The following is a 22,633-nucleotide window of genomic DNA, read 5'->3' as shown; positions in this document are numbered from 1 at the left end:
GCTGTTGCAACTGGTATCTGAGGTGCTCTGACAGCTTCAGTAGCTTTTCACCCGATTTTATGCTCCCGTTTACATATGACGGTAACAAAGTGGAACAACTTGCCGAAGAGCCCGACGGCCAACAAAAACAATATTTCTCCCAGATTGCCCCGTCACCTTCTATTTCTCACGATGACATGAGCCTTTTATGAGTATTTAAGCAGCCCGAGTTCCCACACAGACTGCGTGTGTGAGTTTTCTGTCAGTGCGAATGCTCCCATGCATGCAAATAAGTGGCTGTTAAAATTTGATAGTCATACACTGGTTGGTACTGTATTTGCTATGCTGTGTTTGTAGCCTTATATACAGCTGCATACAGATTAGTGCCCACTGTGAGCACTGTTGGTATGCAGCTGTGAGCCAGAGCGGCCTGGCAGCCGCTGAGCCACAGTTCAGCCAGCCAGGATGCCCCGGTTCCAAATGACTTCCTTTACTGTCCCCAGCAGATCAGTTCTACATTAACAGTAATTTGTGTCCCTGTTTGGCACGATGACGGCTCAGATCATTTTTGAAAGGTGAATTGGCCGTTTCAAATAAAATGAACTGGCCTGGAGGAAATGGCGTGTTTAGCCAAAAGAGCAAATGGTCCAAGATGGCAGTCGTCTTGATTTATTTTGACTTGGTGGCTTTTAAAAAGCTGAGTTTATATAAGTGAAATAAGACATCTCTATGGACATATTGCATTTTTAAGTGGGAAAGAAGTTCTCTTCTGTCAGTGGCAATTTTACTTTCATGCTAATCGATGAAAAACGTGGCGTTCACTGCTCTTGTTGTCTTTGAGTTCACCATGTCTTTGTCCTTTTGCTTCATGCAGGTGGCTGCGAAGTGGACCTGTCACGTTTTTTCCAGCTCATCAACGACATGGGCGGCATGCAGCAGGTGATGGACCTGAAGAAGTGGACCAAGCTCGCCGACCTGCTGCGCATCCCCAAGTCAGCGCAGGACCGGCTGGCCAAGCTGCAGGAGGCTTACCTCCAGTACATCCTCTCCTATGACTCGCTCAGCGCTGAGGAGCGCCTCCGACTGCAGTCCGAGGTGCTGCAGGAGAAAAAGAACCTTGAGTCGCGGCGGGGCCCCCTGGAGGGTCTCTCGGATTTTTCGGCCCCCAGCGCACTCTCTCTGCCGCGCTACGAGCCCAAAAATGGGCTGGTCGGTGGGATAGTGGGAGGAGCGACAGGGCACCACCGCACCAATGGAGTGTATCACCGTCTGAAGGAGCTGGAGGCTCAGGTCAAAGCGGGCCGGCGCCGGCTCTTCGCTCAGGAAAAACAACAAGGCAAAGAGGACAGGCAGCATGGGGAAGAGCAGCAGCAGCAGCAGGAGGAGGACAGGGGCGTTCTCAGTGACCAGCACAAATGTATTTACAAGGTGAGGATGAAGAAGACACTAGCTGTTTATGCCACACATTTGAAGCATACAGACAAAGAGGCACGTAAGTGTATCTTTTCTTTTCATTCGCTTTTTCTTTTTTTTTTCTGTTCTTTGGTTTCTCATCTCCTTAAGTCATTAAGTTTCGTTAACAACTGTTGTTACAGCTTATTGAGGTCTGTTTAAAGGTCGAACACCGCACCTTTATATCAGGCGTAGCTTTAAGGCATGAAACCGTCTGTGGATGTTGCGTCCTTTACTGCTCTGCCAGCCTCATTATCAGGGTTTGACCCCGTTTTCATTTTTGTCAGCTAAAAGATGACTCATCAGGAAGATACCATGTACTTTGGCATCCATTATCAGGGCAGTCCTTCAATCTAAAATGATAAGCACATTGTCTTGTTTATATTATTTATATGGTAAATGCCTGTAAGTGGAACATGCAGCCTTTCTTCTGCTGCTACAAATTGTTCCTACACACTCTTGACTAGGTTTCACTTTGGAAGAATGTTGGCTTGGTGTTAACTGTTAGCTGTTCCCAGTAACGTCATGCTGTCATAGTTTGTGGTTTACCAAAGCAAATTTCAAAAGTTTGCGCACCTGCTTATGTGCAGCAGTACTTGTGACTGACTGTGTCCCTGTAAAGACCTGGTTTTTAGCGTTTGAGCGAATGAGAGCAGTTTTTGTGCCTGACATGTTTTGTGGTTTTGTTTAATGTATCTGTGCATCTGTGTGTGTCTTCTTCGCGTGTCTCTTCACTTATTCATTCTCACACACACACACACACACACACACACACACACACACACACACACACACACACACACACACACACACACACAGGATGTATCCCCCCCCCCACCCACCCAGCCTGCTGGCCACTATGCTGATTCTGGCTGGCTCAAATGTAGGTCAGAGAAAAGGCAGCCCCCTAAAACCACCCTTCCCCTCAACCCTGCCCCGCCCCCTCCAAAAAAAGCCCCACCTCCTCAAGCTCTCGCCACCGTTCAGCTCTTTTAATCCACCCCTCTTTCCCCCACGGCTTCTCTCCTTCAGCCGATGTCCTTGCTCTTAGCCATTTCCCAAATCTCCAGTCCTCTCTCCAAACCCTCTCCCTCGTGCAGCATCCTCTTGCCAAACCCTCAAGCTATTGTCAGCTACGAGGCTAGTGTTTTGTGCACATGTAGCAATGCAGTTCAAATTCTGTCATTCATACTGTTTGGACAAAAATAAATGCCATGGTACTTTGGTTTGAGTGCATGGATTTTACCATAGCTTCTTGATGAGTTTAACAGAAACTTAAGATAACTTAATTTCTGGGCTGTCTCGCTCTCACATTCGCTCTCAGGCTGCACAACACTCCACCCATCTCAAATCTGGATCTCATTTGACCCCCCCCCCCCCAGTTCCTTTGGTAACTAAATCCCTCTGTATGACCTGCCTCTGAAGAACTGAGGTATTGTCAGGGGACTTGGCCCAGTACAGTCCACAGACTTCTGAGTTATAGAAGTACTATTCAGCGGAGTGACATGTGAATGGCTGTCACCGTCCTGACAGGGCAGGCTTGTCAAAATATGACTCATCACTTTTCTGCTCAGCTCAGATTTGTATGCATTTTTCATCAGGAGTGGCCCCCTAGAGGAGGTTACATTTCACTTTCTCTACCACGAGAACAAAGTGCATGTCAAAGGTATAATTAACTCTAATTGTGGCAGGAAAATGTTGGAGAAAGTGCGGCTACTGACTGGGAGAAAGAAAATCCCGTCAGGGCTTACAACGTCACCACTGCACTGTATTGTTTAACTGCATTATTTTACAACCCTGTACATAATGTAATGATAAAAACAGTTGGTCAGTTATAATGTGAAAGCATCTGGCCACCTATGGAGGAAAAAAAGTAAGACAAACTGTCGCTGTGAGCAGGAGGAATCCGCAAGGTCATCTTTCAGCAGAGTGTGTACATCTCCCGGCCTGGAGCTGCCAGATTTATGGTCGGTCACCTTCAAAGAATCTCTGTAGCAGTGGTGTCCATGGGAGATGGGGTCAAGTCCAGGGGAAATGTGTCTGGGACTCATAGCGCAGGCTCAGAGTTGGAGCCGTGTCAAGACACATGTGCAGCTGATATATATTTTCTGCGAACATGCATGCAGTCTTTTGCCAGTAATACTTTCCCTTTGACTTCTTGAGTCATGCAACAATGAGGTGTGGAAAAGGAGAATCCATTGATGTCCAGCTGTATTTTCTTTGTTCATTTTTTTTTTAATTCACATTCCACTTCGGGTTCACCTTCCCTGCAGTTTCCATGACCAAATACCATAAATATTTAGAGTGCAGTTCTCTCGCCTCCTCATCCTAGCAGGCTGTGACTTATGATGTTGAATATCTCGTTGTTGCAGGGGAAATCGGTGTCTTTGACCAACTTCTTCAGGATAGCCCGGAACACCATGACCATGTGCTTTAACAAGGAACCAGGGGCTGCTGAGGTTGAGGTGAGCACTGATCAAACACTTGTACTGAATGTAAACTGCATTTTTTTTTCAATACCTTGCAGTGGTTCGACTTCAAATGTATACATTTTAGCTATTTATTTTCTCAATTAAACATTGTAACTGTTGATCAAATGTGCATCTAAACCTTAGCTATATGAAAAAATTATTCAAAAATGAGTTCTGTTTTCTCAGAATATAAGCTAGCAGCATTTGTAAAGTTCATAACTGACTCTGAGGCTCACCTGAAACGTGTACCCTGTTTCATGCACTCTTCCACTTACCAGCTTTACATTTCCCCCCCCCCCCCCTCTTGCAGCAAGAGTACTGGAGGATCGTAGAGCAGAGGGACAGCCACGTGGCAGTGCATTGTGGGAAGGTGGACACCAGTACACATGGCAGTGGTTTCCCCACAGGAAAATCAGAGCCATTTTCAAAGTAAGTTACTTCGTATGTACCTCATAAGTTTGGACAAAATATTCTGCCAGTGTTGCAAGTCTGCAATCTTGACCTGTTAACTGATCAAACAGTGTGAACCTCAGTAGTGATACATTCAAAAGGAACTGTCATCGTATTCAAGAGTAACAACGGAGCTATCTCCTGCTGGTATCTCTCAAAATATGAAGACCCTTTCTTTTTTCTTTTCCTCCTTTCCTCAGACATGGATGGAACCTCAGTGTCCTCCCGAATAACTCTGGATCCATACTGAGACATCTGGGTGCTGTGCCTGGTAAGGATCTCTCGGAACTTTCCTAAAGGTTGTTTCATACAGCATAAGCTGTAGCTGCTCAAAACAAAAAAAAGCTGCAATGCCTCCACTTATATTTAGTACCACGAAGGAACGAGTTGTCACATAGTTTGAAGTGTTGGTTCCAGAAAAAAAAAAAAAAAAATGCAAATATTGACTTTTACTTTTACTTCAGTAGCTGCACACCTCAGATGTTATTGTGTGATTTTGTTTCTGCTGTGTAACCTGAAGTTACTAATGTTCTGGTTTGTCTTTTTCAAACCGCCCTGTCTCTGCAGGGGTGACCATTCCCTGGCTAAATATTGGCATGGTCTTTTCTACCTCATGCTGGTCTCGAGACCAAAATCGCCTTCCATATATTGATTACTTACACACTGGTGCTGATTGCATTTGGTAAGTATGCACAGGGTGGTTTCCTCAAAACTCTGCCGTCGTCATGGAAATATATATATATAAATATATGTAAAATGAGCTAGGAAAGCCAATGGGGAAAAAAAAACAAAAACAGTTTGAGTCTGTGTGTGCTGATGTGTGCGTGTTCCTCCGACAGGTATTCTGTCCCTGCTGAGGAGAAGGCTAAGCTGGACAAGGTGGTCCATACACTGCTTCAGGCCAATGGCACCCCAGGACTAGAAATGTTGGAGAAGAATGTCATGGTAAGTGTTTTTTTTTTTTCAGTGTGGTGTTTTTGTCAACCCACTTCATTACCAAAAATGTACAGTTTCACAAATGTAAACACTGCTGTATCTCTCTCTCTCACTCACTGTTTTATCTTCTAGATCTCTCCGGAGGTGCTGTGCCATGAAGGCATCAAGGTTCACCGTACGGTCCAGCGGAGTGGCCAGTTTGTGGTCTGCTTCCCCGGTGCCTTTGTCTCTAAAGTGTGCTGTGGCTACAGCGTGTCAGAGACGGTGCACTTTGCCACACCACACTGGATGAACCTGGGTTACCAGGCCGCAAAGGTCAGCACATAAATCAACGTGGGCAGAGCAACACAATGGGCCATCCATGTTAAACAGATAAAGACGGATTTTAAATCATAGTGGGTTTCTTTTTCACTCCGGCGTCGTAATTCCTCACAGCGCCGGCCCCTGTGGACTGCACCCGTTAAAGCTCTGATTTATGTCAAGTTGATTGAAACTGAAATGAAGAAATGAACTTAGAACCTCCAGCTTGATTCTCTAATCAGCCAACATGTTGAACTTGAAGGAGTAATTGCAGCTCTAACTCTCCTTAGGGGGGGGCATATTTAGATTTTTTTTTTGTGATCATGAGGAAGCCTTTGGACTATTGGACCTCATTATAGCCGTAATAGAAGAGAGGGAAATGTTTCCCATTGTCATTAGGGGCATTATGGTGATGGAAGAACATATACCTTCAGCAATACCATTGTATTCATGTGACACCAAGATTGCCCTCAAGGGTAATATGACATTCATACAATGTGCTGCACTGTGGTGCACTTCCTGAAACATTTTTCCTCCAAATAAACATTTTGACTTACGAATGACAGGAGAGGGCAACAAATACTGATCTGAGTCGACCGCAAACAATTTCATTTGTACACAGCGAAGGAGATGATCAGCATTGTTGGAGCACATCAGTCCACACCTTGTATTTGTATGCGTGTAAACTATTAAAAGATGGACAAAACTAGTTAAATAAATGGCTGATGTTTGGGGGGTGGGTGGGTGGGGGAGGAGTTGTGTTTTTGATTTTCCCATAGAAATATATCAATATAAACTGTCTGTTGATGATGTTCTGATTTTCTTGCGCAGGACCTGAAATGTCGTTGTATAGCCAAACCCTTCTCCATGGAGAAGCTACTGTATCAGATCGCCACAGCTGAGTCCAAGAGGGACAATGGCCTTCTTCTCACCACCATCTCCGCCCTACTCAAAGACCTCAGGTATGATACAGTAGTGCACACATACACACTCATACACAACATAATCCAAAGTCTGTCAAGATGTCATCATAAAGATCAGCACTTCAAAATGTAGTTTGGTATTCAGTGACCCTTTTAAAAGTAGTGTGCTTGATATTTTTTGAAATCAGTTCAGTAACTGTGCTTGTGGCCATTAGGCACCTCATTTTCTGTGCTTATCTTATGCCAATTATTGTGGTCTAACTTATCTCATAAAGACCAAATGTACTGCTGTGTGAAAGTATAATAATACCTTAAAAAAAAAAGTGGAATTCAAACTTAAAGTGAAACAATGTTATGCAGCTCAGTCACCTAAGTTAGGCGTAGTTTATTTATATTTTCAGTCAGCGTTATTATCGTATTGAACGTCATCCTCTGCAAACTTTTAATAGAGGAGGTTTCGCTGTCCCCGGTTTTCCCGGAGCCATAACAAACATCCAGTTTAACGCACAATAGTTTCTACTCAACAGCAGCAAAGGTTTTCATGATCTTAACTTAACGAGCATCTCTCTCGTCCAATAGGAACATAGAGATGCGCCAACGTAAGGAACTCTACAACGCAGGTTTGCTCTCCTCTGCCCGCTATGGCACACACGATGGTAGCCTGGCTACCGGCGAGGGACGCAAGAAGCCCCGCGGCAAATGGCTTGCACTCGAGTCCTCGGAGAGACGCTGCCAAATCTGTCAGCATCTCTGCTACCTGTCCATGGTGAGTGTAAACACTACGGTTGTAACGCGAGCGCTTGTCATACATGACATGGGTTTGTTTCATTTTTCCAAGAAAGATTGGCGTAACAAATTATACATGAAATCATCAATCCTGCAAGAGTGGCTATAATTTGTATTGGTTTGTAGGTATTATGTTTATTCCCTGTAAACACATCCAGCTTATATAGACTACCGTGCACACTAACTACACCTGTTATATATAATAATATTCTCATATTATTTTACTTCATTCCTGGTGCGTTTTATGACTCGAAGCTTTTAAAAGCATCTTAAATTATTAAAGTTGATTACATTTTTCAGCACTGCACTTGAAATGAACGCCGTACTGTTGTAATATATGCAAACCCGGTTACGACTTGCCAGTGGCATCGTACAGTAGGAATGGAAGACATTTAAATGATTTATCCGAGTCCTCACTCTCTTGAGCCGAGTCCCCGGTTTGTGTTGTAACTTCTTTGTTTCTGTCTCTGTCTGCGCAGGTGGTTCAGGAGACTGACAACGTGGTCTTCTGTCTGGAGTGTGCCCTGCGCTACGTGGAGAAGCACAAATCCTGCAGAGGCCTTAAGATGATGTATCGATACGACGAGGTAAACTGACACATTTTGATTTAAACTCTGGTTCAGTTGTCTGTCTGTCCAGAAGAGGGAGACATCAGCTTGGTTTTAGAGAGCAGATTATTCACCATGATGGTGTTTATGTATTGTGTGTGTGTGTGTGTGTGTGTGTGTGTGTGTGTGTGTGTGTTTTCAGCAGCATGAAAGAGATTGTATAAACTCAAAAGATCTCACTTGGGAGTAATGTCATGCCTCAACTGCAAAAATAATAATTTCTTTAGAGTAATAACTGAGCTGGAGAGAACATGTGTATTCTGTCTAAAACAAAACCATATCTGCCGCTATAATCAGCAAATTAAGTATTTTTGTCTTTATACTCTTTATTTTTCTTGCCTGCTTTTCATATTGCAATCTAATCTGGTCCAGAAACCAAAATCTTGCTTCTGCTAAAATACTCTAATTGTACCTGCTCAAGTCTTTCCTCCAAATCTGCTCCTGCATTTTAAAGAAACTATTTTCCAAATATTTTAGGTCTTATTAAAATAAAAACCATTTAAATTGATTGATTTATGTGCCTATCCCATCCAGGAGCAAATCAACAGTTTGGTGAATCAGGTGTGTGGACGGGCCATGTTAAAGAATGGAGGTGGTGGCGTCGCCGTCGCCGTTGCCGTTGGCGGAGGAGTCATTGTCAGCGAAGGAGGCGGGGACCCCTGCCACGGCTTAAGCTCTGCCAAAGCATCGCCGGCCAAGCGAGGCCCCCGAAAACGGGCCACTGTAGAGGTGTCCCTGGCACGCCTGTCCTCCAGCCACATACCCAAGGCCGCGGCGGTGTCCTGAGGGGGGGAGGGGGGGGACGCCTCGACATCGCCGCCCTGTGTGCTGTGCCCACGTTCCATACCACCCCTCCAACGCCTGTAACCCTCCGCAGCTCCCTCGTTTTGTTCTTTTCTTTACATTAAACGGGATCCATCCATCCTCCGCCACTCGATATTGCAGATTCATTGTTTTTGAGCTTTGAAAATCCCCTCACCTGACCTCAGTCCCCATCTCCAAAAATATTCACCTCTCCCTTAGTATGACAGGCTTGTTTATTAGAAAAAAAAAAGGAAAAAAAAAAAAGAAAAGAAAAAAAAAGGAAAAAAGAAAAGCAAGATGTCTTTTTTGCACTAGTGTGAAAGAAGAATTTGTTTTTATTCTGGATGATTTTAGAGCACCCCCCGCCCCGCCCCTCCTCGAGTCAACTTTACAAGCATTAAGTGTAACGTTCACAAGAAGACTTGACGGGCCCTTTTTTTTTTTTTTTACCCTTTATCCCTCCTTAACTGAAATGGGTTACATTTGTTACCTTTTTCTTGCATCACTCTTTCCTGCCCTCCCCTCGCTCCTGAGACTGAACCCCATCCCTTCTTAAAACGCGTCACTCAGCTGTGAACATGGGACGAATGAAAAGGCGGCCTTTATTTTATTTTTTTTTTCCCCCCTCCTCCCCGGTTTTGTGAAATGAAAATGACATCAAGTAGTTACCCAAAGTTTCTCTCTGTCCTCGGTATGAGGAAGAGGACTCCTTTTTCTATTGATTTTATGCGTTCTTGATGCAGTTCCTGCATATTTTGTTTTTAAGGGTTGGCGATGCAAGGTAAAAACTTGAAAGACAGACGATGTTGGTATAATGTTGGTTGGCTAGGTTTTTTTTTTTCCAAGTTCTATTTTGAATTTTAGCTTTGTTTTTGCTAGTTGGTTTTTTTTGTTTTTTTTGCGAGAAGTTTTCTGTATATTTTTTTTTGTTTTTTTCTCATTGTGGATGTTTCTGTTCATTGGTGGATGTGAGAGGAGCAGAGCTACAGCTGCTTGACCTGTGAAAGGTCACCGCTCACCTCACTTCCTGGTAGTATGGAGGGATTCCCTTCTTTGCTAGCAAGTGAAAAACGGTGCCTGATACTTAGTGAGGAGATCCATTTTTTATTGGTGCTGTTGGTTATAATTACTGTATAACAACACAAAAAAGTATAAATCTGGGGGTTGGCGCCTGCTAACGGCTAACTGATAGCTCCCGCAACCCCACCCCACAGGGCAGAAAGGCTCTCAGGCTTTTCTGGTTCTAGATGTGCAATCGTGTTAACATTCCATTCTTCCAGTCCTCTTGTTTCATCTGTACCAGTAAACATTAATTATTATATTATATTATTATTATTATTTTGTGTTTTTTTGTTTTTTTACTTTTGTTGATCTGATGTGTTATTTCAAGTAGAGCCACTAGTCAAAGCGTGTAAAATGTGAAATATCAAATCCAAGTTTTGTTTTTCTTTTTTTTTTCTTTTATTGTCTTATGTTTTTTGGCTTTTGCATTTTTTTTCCCTTTTCCAGATATATTATGAGTGATTTTTAGAGAGAGGAAAAAAATCCAACACAAATAAACATCAACTTTTTTTGTACATAATCCTGTAAATTTCTTTAAATACTTGAGCCTTTTTCATGGGGTTAAGTAAGAAAGAAAGGAAGGAATAGAGAAGAGAGAAGATGTTCCAGAGGAGGGTGCTTGATGAAGAAAAAGCCTTACATTTCCCTTTCTTCATCCATGTGAGTTTGACGCTTACAGGGTTGCTCTGGTAAATGTGTATAAAAATTTTAAGTGCTGCTTATATCACTAAGAAAGAAGATATTGAGTAGCCAATGACTGCCCCCCAACCTAGTTTTGTTTGTTTAGCTTTACTTTTTTAAAGAAAAGGGAAAAAAAGATATGTTCACAAAAAAAAAAAAAAAAAAAAAATGGGTTTTTACATTTTCATTACTGAAAATTCAACAAAAATGTAGTAGCTACTCATGTTGCACTGAGCTTGCCAGTGGTGACTGTCAAGGAAAAAAAATCCTATAATCCAGTTTGTTGGTTGTTGTCCCTTGCAGAAGACTGAACTGTTTTAGGACTATTTAATGAAATACCAAGTCGGGTGTTTTCAACATAAAAAAATGTGGTTGTCAAGTTTTTATGGCCTTACAATATATTTTATTCAGATGGGATTTTTTTTTTTCTTTGTTTTTCAGTTCTCTTATTGTTTTGTTTCTTCCATTTTCTACAGTATAAACTACTTGCTCACAGTGGGGTCTCTGGTGACTTAATTTATTAGTGCCGTATCTCGGCCTTTCCCTCCATTCGGAAAGAGAGTCTCATGTTGGTTATATTGACAGTTTTTTACTTTTGCAGTTTGTACTTAAGGTTTAATAAAAACTTACCGACAATTCACTGTCATTTCTTTCCGACCTGTTTGTGTGTCTCTCTGTGTGCAGACTTTTGACATGACTGCAAGAAATAATTATTTTACGGATCTTTTATAATTAGGGCCCGAGCACCGATGGCGATTATGATTCTCTGTAAACAACTGCATTTCTGGAGGCTTTATCGTACTCAAAAACTCATGAAAGTCAGTACACCCGTCTCTCCCGGCGAAATTTTTTTTAATTTTAGTTGTGTCGCGAGTGGGCGTGGCCAAATGGCTCGCTGCCGGCCCCTAAACAGATGCCCCGGCGGCGGCTCCATTTACCTACATGCACGAAATTCGGTGGACATGTGTATCACACCTAGACGTACAAAAAAGTTACACTGCACCATTACGTCAACTCAACAGGAAGTCCGCCATTTTGAATTTAGTCGCCATTTTTGCCGATTCACACAAGTTGTACTTTAACAAACTCCTCCAGATTTTGTCTGACCGACTTGAAATTGAGTCTGTGCCCTTTTAACATGTTTGGAATTAAAAAGTTATCGTGAGAATTTGTTTTCGTCGATTGGTGTGCCCGTGGCGTGGCGGCCAAAAAGTGACCCAAAAGTCATGATATTAAAGTCATTCTATAGCACGTCCAAAAAGTGACCTAAACATGACTGTTAGGTCACTATTTGCTGTAGTATGACTTTTTTTTTTCATAATTTGGATGACATGCTATAGTATAATTTTTTTTAAAGTCATGACAAAGTCATGAACCCCAAACCTTCTGGCTGAGAGGCAGCAGTACTAAACACTGCGCCACCGACCTTCCTAGGAGCTGGACAGCATTGTGACAAATCTTTGGCTCACCTCAACCTATAACTCCACCGTCCACAAATATTCATTCAAATGTGACCAAAATTGCCGCAGACATTCTTTGGATAGTAGATATACATGTTTTCAAGGGGATCTGCAGTGATATTAAATATCTTCCTGTAATGTGTAGTGTATGCTAAACTTTTTCAATATCTCCAAATGTTTCAACTTCACTAAAAGTTGATTCACCATCACCATACGACACAGTGGTGTTAGAGCAGTTGCTTCACTGTGAGAAGTAACTTGAGGCATGCATGTCAGTTCAGAAAAAGGTCATACTCCAAAAAGGCATGAAAAGTCATCCAAAATATCCAAAGTATGTTGTCCAAAATATTCAAAGAAAAGTCATAAAAAGTCCAAAAAGTGACCTAAAATTAATTTGAGTAAAGTTCACTTTTAACATGTTTGGGATGAAAAGTTATCAAAATAATACTTTATAGCATGTCATCACTGGTGCAGTGGTCAGTGCTGGTGCCTCTCAGTCAGAAGGTTATTGTTTTGATTCCAGCTAGAGCCATGCATGTCATGTCCAAAAAATGTCATGTCCAAAGTATATCAAAAACTCATATGCATGACAATGCAAAGTCAATGTCGTCCGAAATGTGACAAAAAAGTCATACTCTATAAAGTCGTCCAAAATGTCTTAAAGTCATACTATAGCATGTTGTCCAAAATTTGAAAAAAAAAAAAGTAATACTCTAGCATGTCCTCCAAAATATGAAATACATATTGAAAGTCAAAGATCTCGCCCAAAATATTTTTTTTTTAAAAAAGTCATACTATAGTGTGTCGTCCAAAATGTCCAAAATGTCATACTATGGTATATCTTTCAAAATGTAAAAAAAAAAATTAATGGTATAGAATGTTGTCCAAAATGTCAAAAGAATTTCATACAATGTATCGTAGTCAAAAGTGTCCGAAAAATGTCATACCCTAATTTCTCGTCCAAAAACTCATCAAAAAGTCATACTATAGTATGTCGTCCAAAATGTAAAAAAAATTATCATACTATAGTATGTTGTCGGAGAAAAATTCATCTTATGCAACTGATCTGCAGTTGACCCTAGCTGACCCTACGTTCCTGTATCAGCAGGGCGTTCTTGGAAGGAAAACATGTATATCCAATACAGATGTCACTTCTATATAATCAAATCCGTGTTTAAGTTCAGCAAAATCTTCCATAGTATCGAATGTATAGAATAAATATTATGAAGTCAAAACTGTCGTAAAAATGTCATACCCTAGTTTCTCGTCCAAAAACTCAACAAAATCATACTATAGTCTGTTGTCTAAAATGTCATAAAAACGTCATACTATAGTGTGTCCTCCAAAATGTAAAAAAAAAAAATGTCCTAGTATAGTACGTCGTCCAACGTGTCATAAAAATGTCAAAGCATAGTATGTCGTCCAAAGTTTGATGAAAATGTCATCGTATAGTATGTAGTCCAAACCGTCAAAAAATATCATAATATAGTACGTCATCCAAAATGTCATAAAAATGTAATTATATGGTTTCCCACTCGACATTCTCACCAGGATAAACTTTGCATTCTTTAGTATCTTCACTTGGGAAACCTACAAACCTCAAGGATCACTGATAAATATCACCGACAGATATTAATATGTCTGTATTACGGGACGTTAGGCTACCTACCCATAGGCCCACGTCGCTCCGATTAAAGCCACCAGACTCAAATTCCGTTTTCTACACGTTAAAACAACTGTTTTTTTTTTTTTTTATTAATAAGAGTCTGGTGGTTTAGAGCAGAGCGACGTTACAGCTGTTTTCTGATCAAACGGAAAGGTCCAACATTGTGTGAATTGTCAAGAGGCTAAGCACCGGTTGGTTGGGTGTGGTGGCAGTCGGGGGGGGGGGGGGGGGGGGGGGGTCACACAATTAGGTTTTCCTGAACAATGGGAAATATATTGAAGATAACCAGCATATAACAGGCGGCAGAACTTTTGATGGCGTTCATAGAAGGAGAGTATATCTGACATATTTTCTACTCAATATTGGGGGGACAAATTTGGTATTTTCTCAGTAATGTGGGAGTATTAGTGCAGTTTAAAATAATGCTGCTGCAGTTTGCGACTCAAAGCTGTTCATTTATATACAGTACATGTCGTGGTGGGTTTTTTTTTCTCTTAACTCGAGCGGGAGAACCGAAAGTGACGGTGTTCGCGGGAAATGTGATCTTCACGTTCAAATTTTCTAATTACATGCTTATTGTCAATGGAAGTGATTATATATTACTGTGTGCTAAAATAATTTGGTACACGTTTTCACAAGTCGTGAGAGACTGCACTTTGGTTTTGTGCATACAGTAGGCCTTTGTGTTGAATTAACATGAATTGAAAAGCATCTTAAGCTCTTATTTTGGCAGTTGATGTCGTCGTCGTATTCCGCATTAGTCACAGACAGTCTTTTCTGTAAAGCTGTCACTTTAATGATTTTTTTTGGGTAACTTTTAGCTTAATGGTTTTTAAAGTTAAAAAAAAAAAGAAAAAAAGATAGAACTAAATATTTCTGTGACATGCAGCACTTCAAAGGAAGTGATTACATATTTATTTCGTTATCAGGTAGTGCTTAAAACAAAAACGCATTATTCTTTCTCGGTTTGCAATTTTTTCAAAGTCCCGCAATTTCACAGGAAACACTCACTCAAAACTCGCATTATTTGAGAAAATCTGCTGCTAAATCAAGCATTTTAAATCGCAACAATAATAAAAAAAAAACTTCGCGAAAAAGTCCTGGATGCTTTTTTGAATCCTGGGGGGGGGGGGGGGGGGGGGAAGCCAAAATTACCTGTGTCTCCATTCAGCTGGAGGTAAATGACAAAATGTGTAATTTAGGTGAACTGACCGTTTTATGACAGTACAAATGTCAAAACACTGCAGTGAGAAACCGGTTTCAGCAAACAAAAGCTGCAAATGGGCCTTACGTTGGCATTATCAGGATCTATAAGAAGATACAGAATGAGGTGAGCTCTTATGTCCGATTAACACAGACCGTCTGACTCTATGCACAGCGTGTGTGCAGACTGGCTCTGAAGCTCTTCATAACCTTAAAGTACACGGCCATGCATCAACACCAGCTATTTATTACTCACAATAAACCAACACATCCACTATCGGACACGGAAAGACATTTACTCTCAGTGTGGCTCTAGTGTTCCTTGTCTTCATTTAAAAAAAATATATATATATTTAACTGTAATAATGAATATACACAGATTATAAGAAAAAAAAACAAAACCCCTCTATTTCAAAAACTCTTTTCCTGTCCTGCAGAATATCCTCGATCCATATATCCATTCTTTACCGTGTCAGCTTTCCATTTGTTATAAAAGCTCCGGCAGGACTGTAAATCCAGAGTGAGCGCAAGGGGACCCGTTAACAAGCTCAAACTCTCAATCCTGCTCACATTTCATTCTTTAAGTTGTTCCTGAAATGCTCAGATGAAAATTAAACAGTGCTTGGGGGGGACAAACATTTATTACCAACAAGTCAGAAAATCGTAGGCAAGGGGAAAGAAAGGAAGGAGTAATGCTGTCACATCGCACAAATGTCAACATTTCCTGACAAAAAGGTCTGGACACAGTTAAACCTTCCGGGCGTTGTCCAGTGCGTCGCACACAGTCCACGACAGGGATTTGGTCCTCGTTCAAAAAGGAGAAGCTCGCCCAAATATTACTGGTCGAGGGAATGGCGAAGGGTAACTGTCTCCTGTCTACGGGTGTCTGTCAAATCACTGATATTATTGAACCTGAACTTCATCACTGCGTCTGCTGTACAGTACTGTGTCATGTAACCAACTGCCAGGTGCCCGCCAGCCTGTTTGTCACTGCCAATGGCACAAAAGTAGTATGAAATTAGGAGTTTACATTGTAGCTTATAAACCCTTAAAAGGAATACTTTGGGGGAGTTTAATTTATCCATAAGGTTATTCAGATTTCATCTTCGTGGTCCCAGCAGATCATTCGTCACTTGTTCTCTGCTAATTCTTTAGGGTTTGCTGTATTAAAGGGACAATTCACCCAATTTACAAAAGCGAAAATATTTACCGAGGATAGGTTTTAGTAGCCCGAGTGATGACGTATCAGAGAAATAATTTCTGCGTAAGCTGTAGACAGTAGAGGTCTGCGAATTATTCCACACAATCGGTCATCAGTCATCACACAATTTAGAAAATGTTAAACAGGATTTTTCAAAGTTTTAAGCACTAAAGTATTCCTTACTTCTGCATTTCATTAGGATAGCAGTGGAAATCTCTGACTACATACATCTGAAAACCCGGGCAGATAAAGCCAAAACCATCCGGGTTGTTTGATATTTTGGGTGCCAACATAAGTCCAAAAAGACTTACTTTTAATGAGCAAAAACATATTTCACCCGTGTGTCCTGTGGTAACATTTTAACTGAACATAATCCTGATAGTGCTGGTGATTGCCTCTTAATTTTGGTGAGTACATGTTAGTTAAAAACACCATCACACGTTCTGTAAAGTTCAACTTGTTATCTATAACACTTTCTAACAGCTGGAAGTCTGTAAGCACAGTATGTGCTAAAGTATTAGCATGGAGCATGACAGGAAACTACCTCAAAGGGTCATCTGAATGATTTCGGTGTATTTATGTATTCTCGTCACTTACAGTGTCAGTAACAGGCTTTAAAACAGAAACAGAATATTAGAGGCTTCTCAGAAAAATGTCAAACTGTTAACGTGCATGTTGACCGTCCGGTGCCGTTACGCGTAACGGAAACTCAAACCTGTTTTACAAGATTCAATTAGAATTGAAAACTAAAATCAGTGGTCTTTTAAGGCAAGGTCATGTGGCAGTTAGTGCAACCTCAAAGTGTTTTCTAGCATGTGTGTTTCTTATTTCTGGAAGGAAAAATAAGAACAAAGCCAATATTGTTGAATATCTGAGTTTGATTTGGCAGCTGTGGGGGGGGGGGGGGGTGTTTGTGTTTAAATCCAGTCCAACTCTCCTCAAACCTACAGCCTGCTCTCCTCACAGTCTTTGCTGGTCTGCTCCTCTTGATCCACCCTGTCCACCAACACTATGTCGGAGTGCACCTCTTCTTCATCCAGGGTCACTTCCACGGGGGGCCTTCTCCTCCTCCCTCCTCCTCCTCCTCCTCCGACTGATCCTGCGACGCCACTTCCCCCTTGCTCAGTCGCCTCCTCCTCCTCCTCATCTTCATCCTCCTCCCCGGCCTCTGTGTCCTGGCTGGCTGAGTCGGTGCAGGTGGACGACAGGGAAGAAAGCTTGTGTCGGAGCTCAGCCTGCGTGGGAACTTGGAGGCTGATCTCCGTGGTGAAGGACTCAACATCTGGACCTGACGGACAGGAGGAGGACTATGATAACTTCACATGTTGTGTTACATATATATTCTTATGGTGGCAGGAGGATGTTTTAAATTCATTCAACCAAAATGTAGCAGAGATTCAGTTGCATCAACTTATTTTTTTTAGATGAATAGGTGCTGCTAGTTGGATGCTGTAGATTTTTCAGTGTACCAAGAAGTTTACCAAGCAGATATGGACAGATGTTGTTGGTGCATCACATCAAAAATAATTTGCTCGTCATTCTTCTGAGTCATAAATTTCTGCTTCAGTGAATTTTACACAAATTAGCTGTAGAAAGTTATTCAAGTTCAAGTTCTTGCAGTTGAAAAGAATTTCATATATTTAGTGTAGGTACAAGTATTTGTCCTCTGTGTGTGTGTGTGTGTGTGTGTGTGTGTGCGTGCCTCCCTACCTGCCACAGGCGAGGCTGCGCTGTTGTCCTCTCCTCCAGAGTGCAGAAACACGTCCAGAGCCTCGTGGTCAGACATGTCCATCAGATCCATCTGCTCCAGCATGTCCACATTCACCTCCATGGACGACATGCTGCCTATTGGCTCTACACACAACACGGGACAGTGCGATATTAGCGAACATAAAAGCATCCGGAATGCAGCAGCAAGGGGCCGAGTCCAGGAAGAGAGACCTTCTTTTTTTTTTTTTTTTTTTTTGTTGCGCTCCAAAAACAAAGGCAGAAGCAAATGGGCACACTGAAGCTGGATGGCATTTTGAAATGGGTAAGCTCGTGTACAGTGCACACAAATAACCTTTTGTTTACCTTAAAATCCAAAGCGTTAGTACCACAAATAATGGATTGGCAGGTCATTGTCTGTTGCAAGCTGTATATGAAGAGCACAAGCAACGCCTAATATAACTTTAAGTGAAGAATAAAAATATTAAAAAAAAACAACAACAAGGGGAAACAGCAAACCTGGCACTGTTCGTACCAGAGGCAACAAATCTGCCTTCAGCACCTTTTAAACTTTACTGATACGTTTTACTGTAACTCGAGCCGGAGAAGTGACTTCCTGAAGTATTGTCGTCACTGTAAGGCTGCCACGCGATCAGTGCCGACTTCCAGGACAGCTTGCAAGCTTATCTGGAAAAAACACAACTTGTGTTTTCGTTTATTTTTTGTGCAGAATAAACAAATGAGATATAACATGTTGATTAGCAACCCGGTATCACGACGACAGCGTGTAACGCAGACGTCCACTACGGCATACTGTGTCACATTTTTGCCTCACAGAGGCCTGAAAAACCACATGGTTATGTTTAGGGGAAAAAAAAAAAAAATGTGGTCAGACTACAACTATTTGGTCAAAGTTAGGAATAGATATATTTACAGAAATCCACATCACTTTCTTATTAAATCAAACCCGCTTCTCCTCGGTGATAGTCCTGTGTTAAATCCATCCAACCACCTCCAGCCTATCTCTTTCCTTGGACTTTACCACTTCCGTACCATCGATGGGAGATTATTTTCAAATATTCAAATAGTGGTTAAAATATATATATATATATATATATATTAAAAAAAAAAATCTATTAATATCTGCCACTATCGTTCTTCTTCATTTCCCCTCTTGTTGTAATAGGTCAGAAGGTGGCCATAGTGTGCCTAAAAGCTGTGTGCCAGGTTGCTACCAGGCTCCAGAGCTTTGCCAGGTTAAATCTTATGGTGCTGTGAGATTAGATGCCACAGTGCGAACGGGAAAAACATGCAAAGACAACTCCAGCTGTCAGAAAGTTCTGTGTGGAACTCTTTCAAAAAAAAAAATATAGATAGTACAACCGATTAATAATCAAATAGCTCAGAGCAAATTTTGAATGGTATTTTTGCTTAAAATGCCCATCCCTATTTTGTACTTTGTACTTTTTGTCAAATGACCTCGTGTGTGTGTGTGTGTGTAATTTTCACGCTTCAGCGACGCAAAATGTGACACTGAAACAGTATCCTTAAGTGGACTGACGGGTGGCGTAACACTGGGCTGTAATTAGCAGGTAGGCTGATCTTGTTATACCGTTGGACGTAGCCAGGGGAGCTGTTTCCTCATTTTCAGTTCTAAAGTTAAGCGAAGCTGAAGCCTTCCCCACCCCCCCCCCCACTGTTACTTTAGGACATGTTAGTCGACAGCTTACCCACTGTGCAAGATGTTGAAAACAGATTCAAACTAACAGTTGAGGTTTCCTTACCCTAAGCATAAGTGTATCATGGCTGAATGTACATTGTCCACATTATTATGATACATAAAGAGAATTTAGTGTGGTTGTTACTGTTCTGACAACAAGGAGGCCCATAAGTGTCCTTAATTCATGTACTACTTTAATGGACTATATCAATGTGGCTGAAACGGCATCAAAACTGGCAAACTAACTAGTTCAGTGTAAAACACGGGGTCAGTATATGATATAAATCATTGGAAAGTCCTTTTACAGACAAGCTAATACACTCCTGGATTCACCACCTTGCAGGGTTACAACCCCCCCCCCCCCCCGCCCCCCATGTTCACTATCATGATGTGCTGCATGCGTCACAAACAGCCAAGTCAGTGCGCTGAGGGGGTGAGAGGGGAGGCTGAGGGGTGAGAGCAAGAGGAGGAAGCGACATGATTGGTCGTTACACAGCAGTGAGAGAAGATGCCATTGGCTACCGTACCTCAAGGAAATGAGGAGAGCAGAAGAGGGCGGCACAGGGAAGGAAGGAGAGCAGAAGAAAGAGTGAAGAAAGAGAGAAAGAAGGGGAATGTTATTTCCCTTGGAGACTGCCCAAAAAGTCTCCCTGTCCTTTAAACAGTTAGATAAATACAACAAGATCACACACAGACACACAAGTGAGGGTCACGTCTTTCAGATGCCTCACCTTTTGGTATTTCATCTGAATGTCCACACATGCAAAATAAATACATATAAACTGATTATGAAACGCATAAACACAAAAAAAACACCCGTAAATGAAGTACGTTAACACAAACTCCTCCTTCCCGGTGAAGACAGCGGTGGAGCTTTCTGTGACGTGTTTTCGAGGAACTGGGGTCTTAAATCTAATGACTCCTCAGTACGCAGCCTCTTCTCATGTGCACGTCCTTATCTCCCTTGTCAGCTATGCAATTACCACCACATACAGTAGCAGCCAGTCAGCCTCACCAGACACAGTACGGAGGACACCTATTCTCTTCTCAGCCCCAAATGGAGCTCCATTTCCAGCATGTGGACATAAATAAACAAAACTGCACACAGAGACACACACTTAACATCCACACTTACACTGTCGTAGTGACAGTCTTGGTCCGGGAAGCAGTGCGGTGAGAGCATCGCTTACATGTGACTGCCTCTAATATGTTTTTCTTTTAGCCCCACTGTGACCTTGCCTAAAAGGTTCCCCCTCGCTGGGAGGGACTGCTTTTGCCTGCAGTGAGATTGTGGGCGGTGTATGTGATTGCCTGTGTGTGTGTGCGTGTGTGTGTGTGTGTGTGTGTGTGTGTGTGTGTGTGTGCGTGTGCGCGCGCGCGCGTGTGTGTGTGTGCGTGTGTGAGAAAGGGCCCCTGAGACTAGCTTTTGATGGCTCAGTGGCTTATGACATCCGCAGCTCATTCTCTCTCTTCCTTGACTGTCTTCTTTCAGTTTCTTCTCCGTATCTCTCCCTCTCCTCTCTCCTCTCTCCGGCTGTATCCTTGCTCTTCTTCGGTGTAAGGATTTGCAGCCACTTCAAGATTAGTGAGTCGCAGTGTGCTGTGGGTTCATCACTCGTCTAGTAGCCCCGGTTTCAGATGTGTTTCACCAGAATCGTTACGTCTTACACATCCTACCGTAAACTGAAGAGTCTACATCAGTATATTGTAACTCGTCTTTGGATACTGAGCTCTGAATATTTCACTCACTTCACCTCAAAACTGGCTGTAGTGATTGTTTTGGTTTTTAAGGTTTATTAAAAACAACACTGCACTGATAAAAAAAATAAAAATAAAAAAGCCACTCTAAATGACAGTGAGAACACAAGACTCACACATTCTCTCCTTCACACATCCTTAAGTCTCTTTCCTTCTGCTCCATCGTTCCCTCCTTCCTTACCGCTCCACAATCTGCTCTAATAAACCATTTCCAGGGGATTAAGGGAGGAGGACAGATGAGTAAAAGAAGAAGAAGAAACATCGCATTACAAAACAGTGGCCGGTAGAGTCCGTAACATCTTTCAGGGTGCAGGGTGCGTATCTCCTGCAATCGCTCGTTTCAGCACATCCCCTGCAGACTCCTGGCAGCGGTATATGAAGTAGACTGCAGCAGGATTCTATTACAATCCCAGGGGAAGAGTACATTTATATGGCTTTGGTGGCATTTTTCCAAGTAATGACTCTTCTTGTGTGTTAAGCGACAGGCACTTGGAGAGCGTGGCCTCGCTGCAGAAAGCTATTATGGCTCAATTTTGTGATGGGCAGTCGAAGTGTGAAAGTTTCGGCTGATTGTATCAGGACTCTGAAGTTAATTCATTTTAATGCTGGATGGCTTTGCGTTCACCCTTGAATAAGCTGCACACACCACAACCTAAACCTCAACATTTTCCTGTCTAAGCATCAGACCTCCAAAATTTTGACATTTCAAGCTTCTTGAATATCATCAAAGAGCGTGACTGGTGTTTGTGAGGAACTTCTGACCTCACAGCTCCTCCCTCTCACCTCTCCTCTCAGCAATCTGTAGGTAGCCGGTGGACAGGTACTGCTCCATGTCCTGCTGGAAGGCCTCCTCAAAGAACTTCTGCCTCTCTTTCAGCTTGACCTGGGGAGGCGGTGCCCCTCCTTGTTCTGCCCCCGGGACTCTCTGTGCGTGCTCCGCATCCAGCTCCACTAGAAACACAGAAGAAGAAAGTTTTGACAATGAGAATATTTAACCAGGACTAAATAGCAGCTGCTGTTGGCCACTAGTTATTTTATGAGGTTAAGTGTTTTACTGAGATTTAGACCTTTTTAAGTCAATGCTCACTTCGCAATGTAAAAATGTTCCACTAAAACAAGTCTGCCCCCGCCCCCACCGAAAAAAAAATAAAAATAAAAAAATTGGCACTGTCATTGCATCCTGCGCTTAGTGCCGCCCAAATTATGACTAGTTTAAGAAATACAAACAAGCCAGACTGTTTCCCTACATACCAATATGATTTGATGGTTTCAGCCAGACTATTAAACAAACCTCCTCAAACAAACCTAAATGTGGAAAAATGAAAATTTTAAACCTGGACAACCACCAAAATAAGGACAATTTCTCTTTGGCTCAAAATCCAGCTGCTGTCACTTATTACCTAAAAATCTGCTCAAATTTTTTTTTTTTTTATCAACAACAACAGGTAAATTAGAAAATATCTTTT

The 22,633-nt window shown here is 42.0% G+C and overlaps 2 protein-coding genes across 5 annotated transcripts in view; one reads left to right on the top strand and one right to left on the bottom strand.

Moving 5' to 3' along the window:
* jarid2b (jumonji and AT-rich interaction domain containing 2b) overlaps positions 1-11,106 on the top strand; it is a 104,811-nt gene extending 93,705 nt beyond the window's left edge. For all 4 annotated transcript variants that reach the window (XM_069175702.1, XM_069175701.1, XM_069175700.1 and 1 more), the window contains 11 exons: positions 854-1,407; positions 3,804-3,896; positions 4,213-4,331; positions 4,553-4,623; positions 4,920-5,034; positions 5,192-5,297; positions 5,421-5,603; positions 6,420-6,550; positions 7,091-7,277; positions 7,777-7,884; positions 8,440-11,106. In XM_069175702.1, coding sequence (XP_069031803.1) covers positions 854-1,407; positions 3,804-3,896; positions 4,213-4,331; positions 4,553-4,623; positions 4,920-5,034; positions 5,192-5,297; positions 5,421-5,603; positions 6,420-6,550; positions 7,091-7,277; positions 7,777-7,884; positions 8,440-8,691 — 1,919 coding nt within the window. In that variant the 3' untranslated portion in view covers positions 8,692-11,106. The remainder of the gene's footprint in view (positions 1-853; positions 1,408-3,803; positions 3,897-4,212; positions 4,332-4,552; positions 4,624-4,919; positions 5,035-5,191; positions 5,298-5,420; positions 5,604-6,419; positions 6,551-7,090; positions 7,278-7,776; positions 7,885-8,439) is intronic.
* A 3,905-nt stretch (positions 11,107-15,011) lies between these two features.
* dtnbp1b (dystrobrevin binding protein 1b) overlaps positions 15,012-22,633 on the bottom strand; it is a 30,001-nt gene continuing 22,379 nt past the window's right edge. Inside the window, exons 4-6 of the mRNA XM_069176492.1 lie at positions 21,951-22,118; positions 17,693-17,836; positions 15,012-17,270 (exon numbers count right to left, since the gene is read on the bottom strand). Coding sequence (XP_069032593.1) covers positions 16,927-17,270; positions 17,693-17,836; positions 21,951-22,118 — 656 coding nt within the window. The 3' untranslated portion in view covers positions 15,012-16,926. The remainder of the gene's footprint in view (positions 17,271-17,692; positions 17,837-21,950; positions 22,119-22,633) is intronic.

Source organism: Embiotoca jacksoni, unplaced genomic scaffold (assembly GCF_022577435.1).
Source record: "Embiotoca jacksoni isolate LCO1_2020_lvr unplaced genomic scaffold, fEmbJac1.0.p SCAF_7, whole genome shotgun sequence".
Lineage (NCBI taxonomy): Eukaryota > Metazoa > Chordata > Actinopteri > Embiotocidae > Embiotoca > Embiotoca jacksoni.
This window is presented reverse-complemented; position numbering and strand designations above follow the sequence as displayed.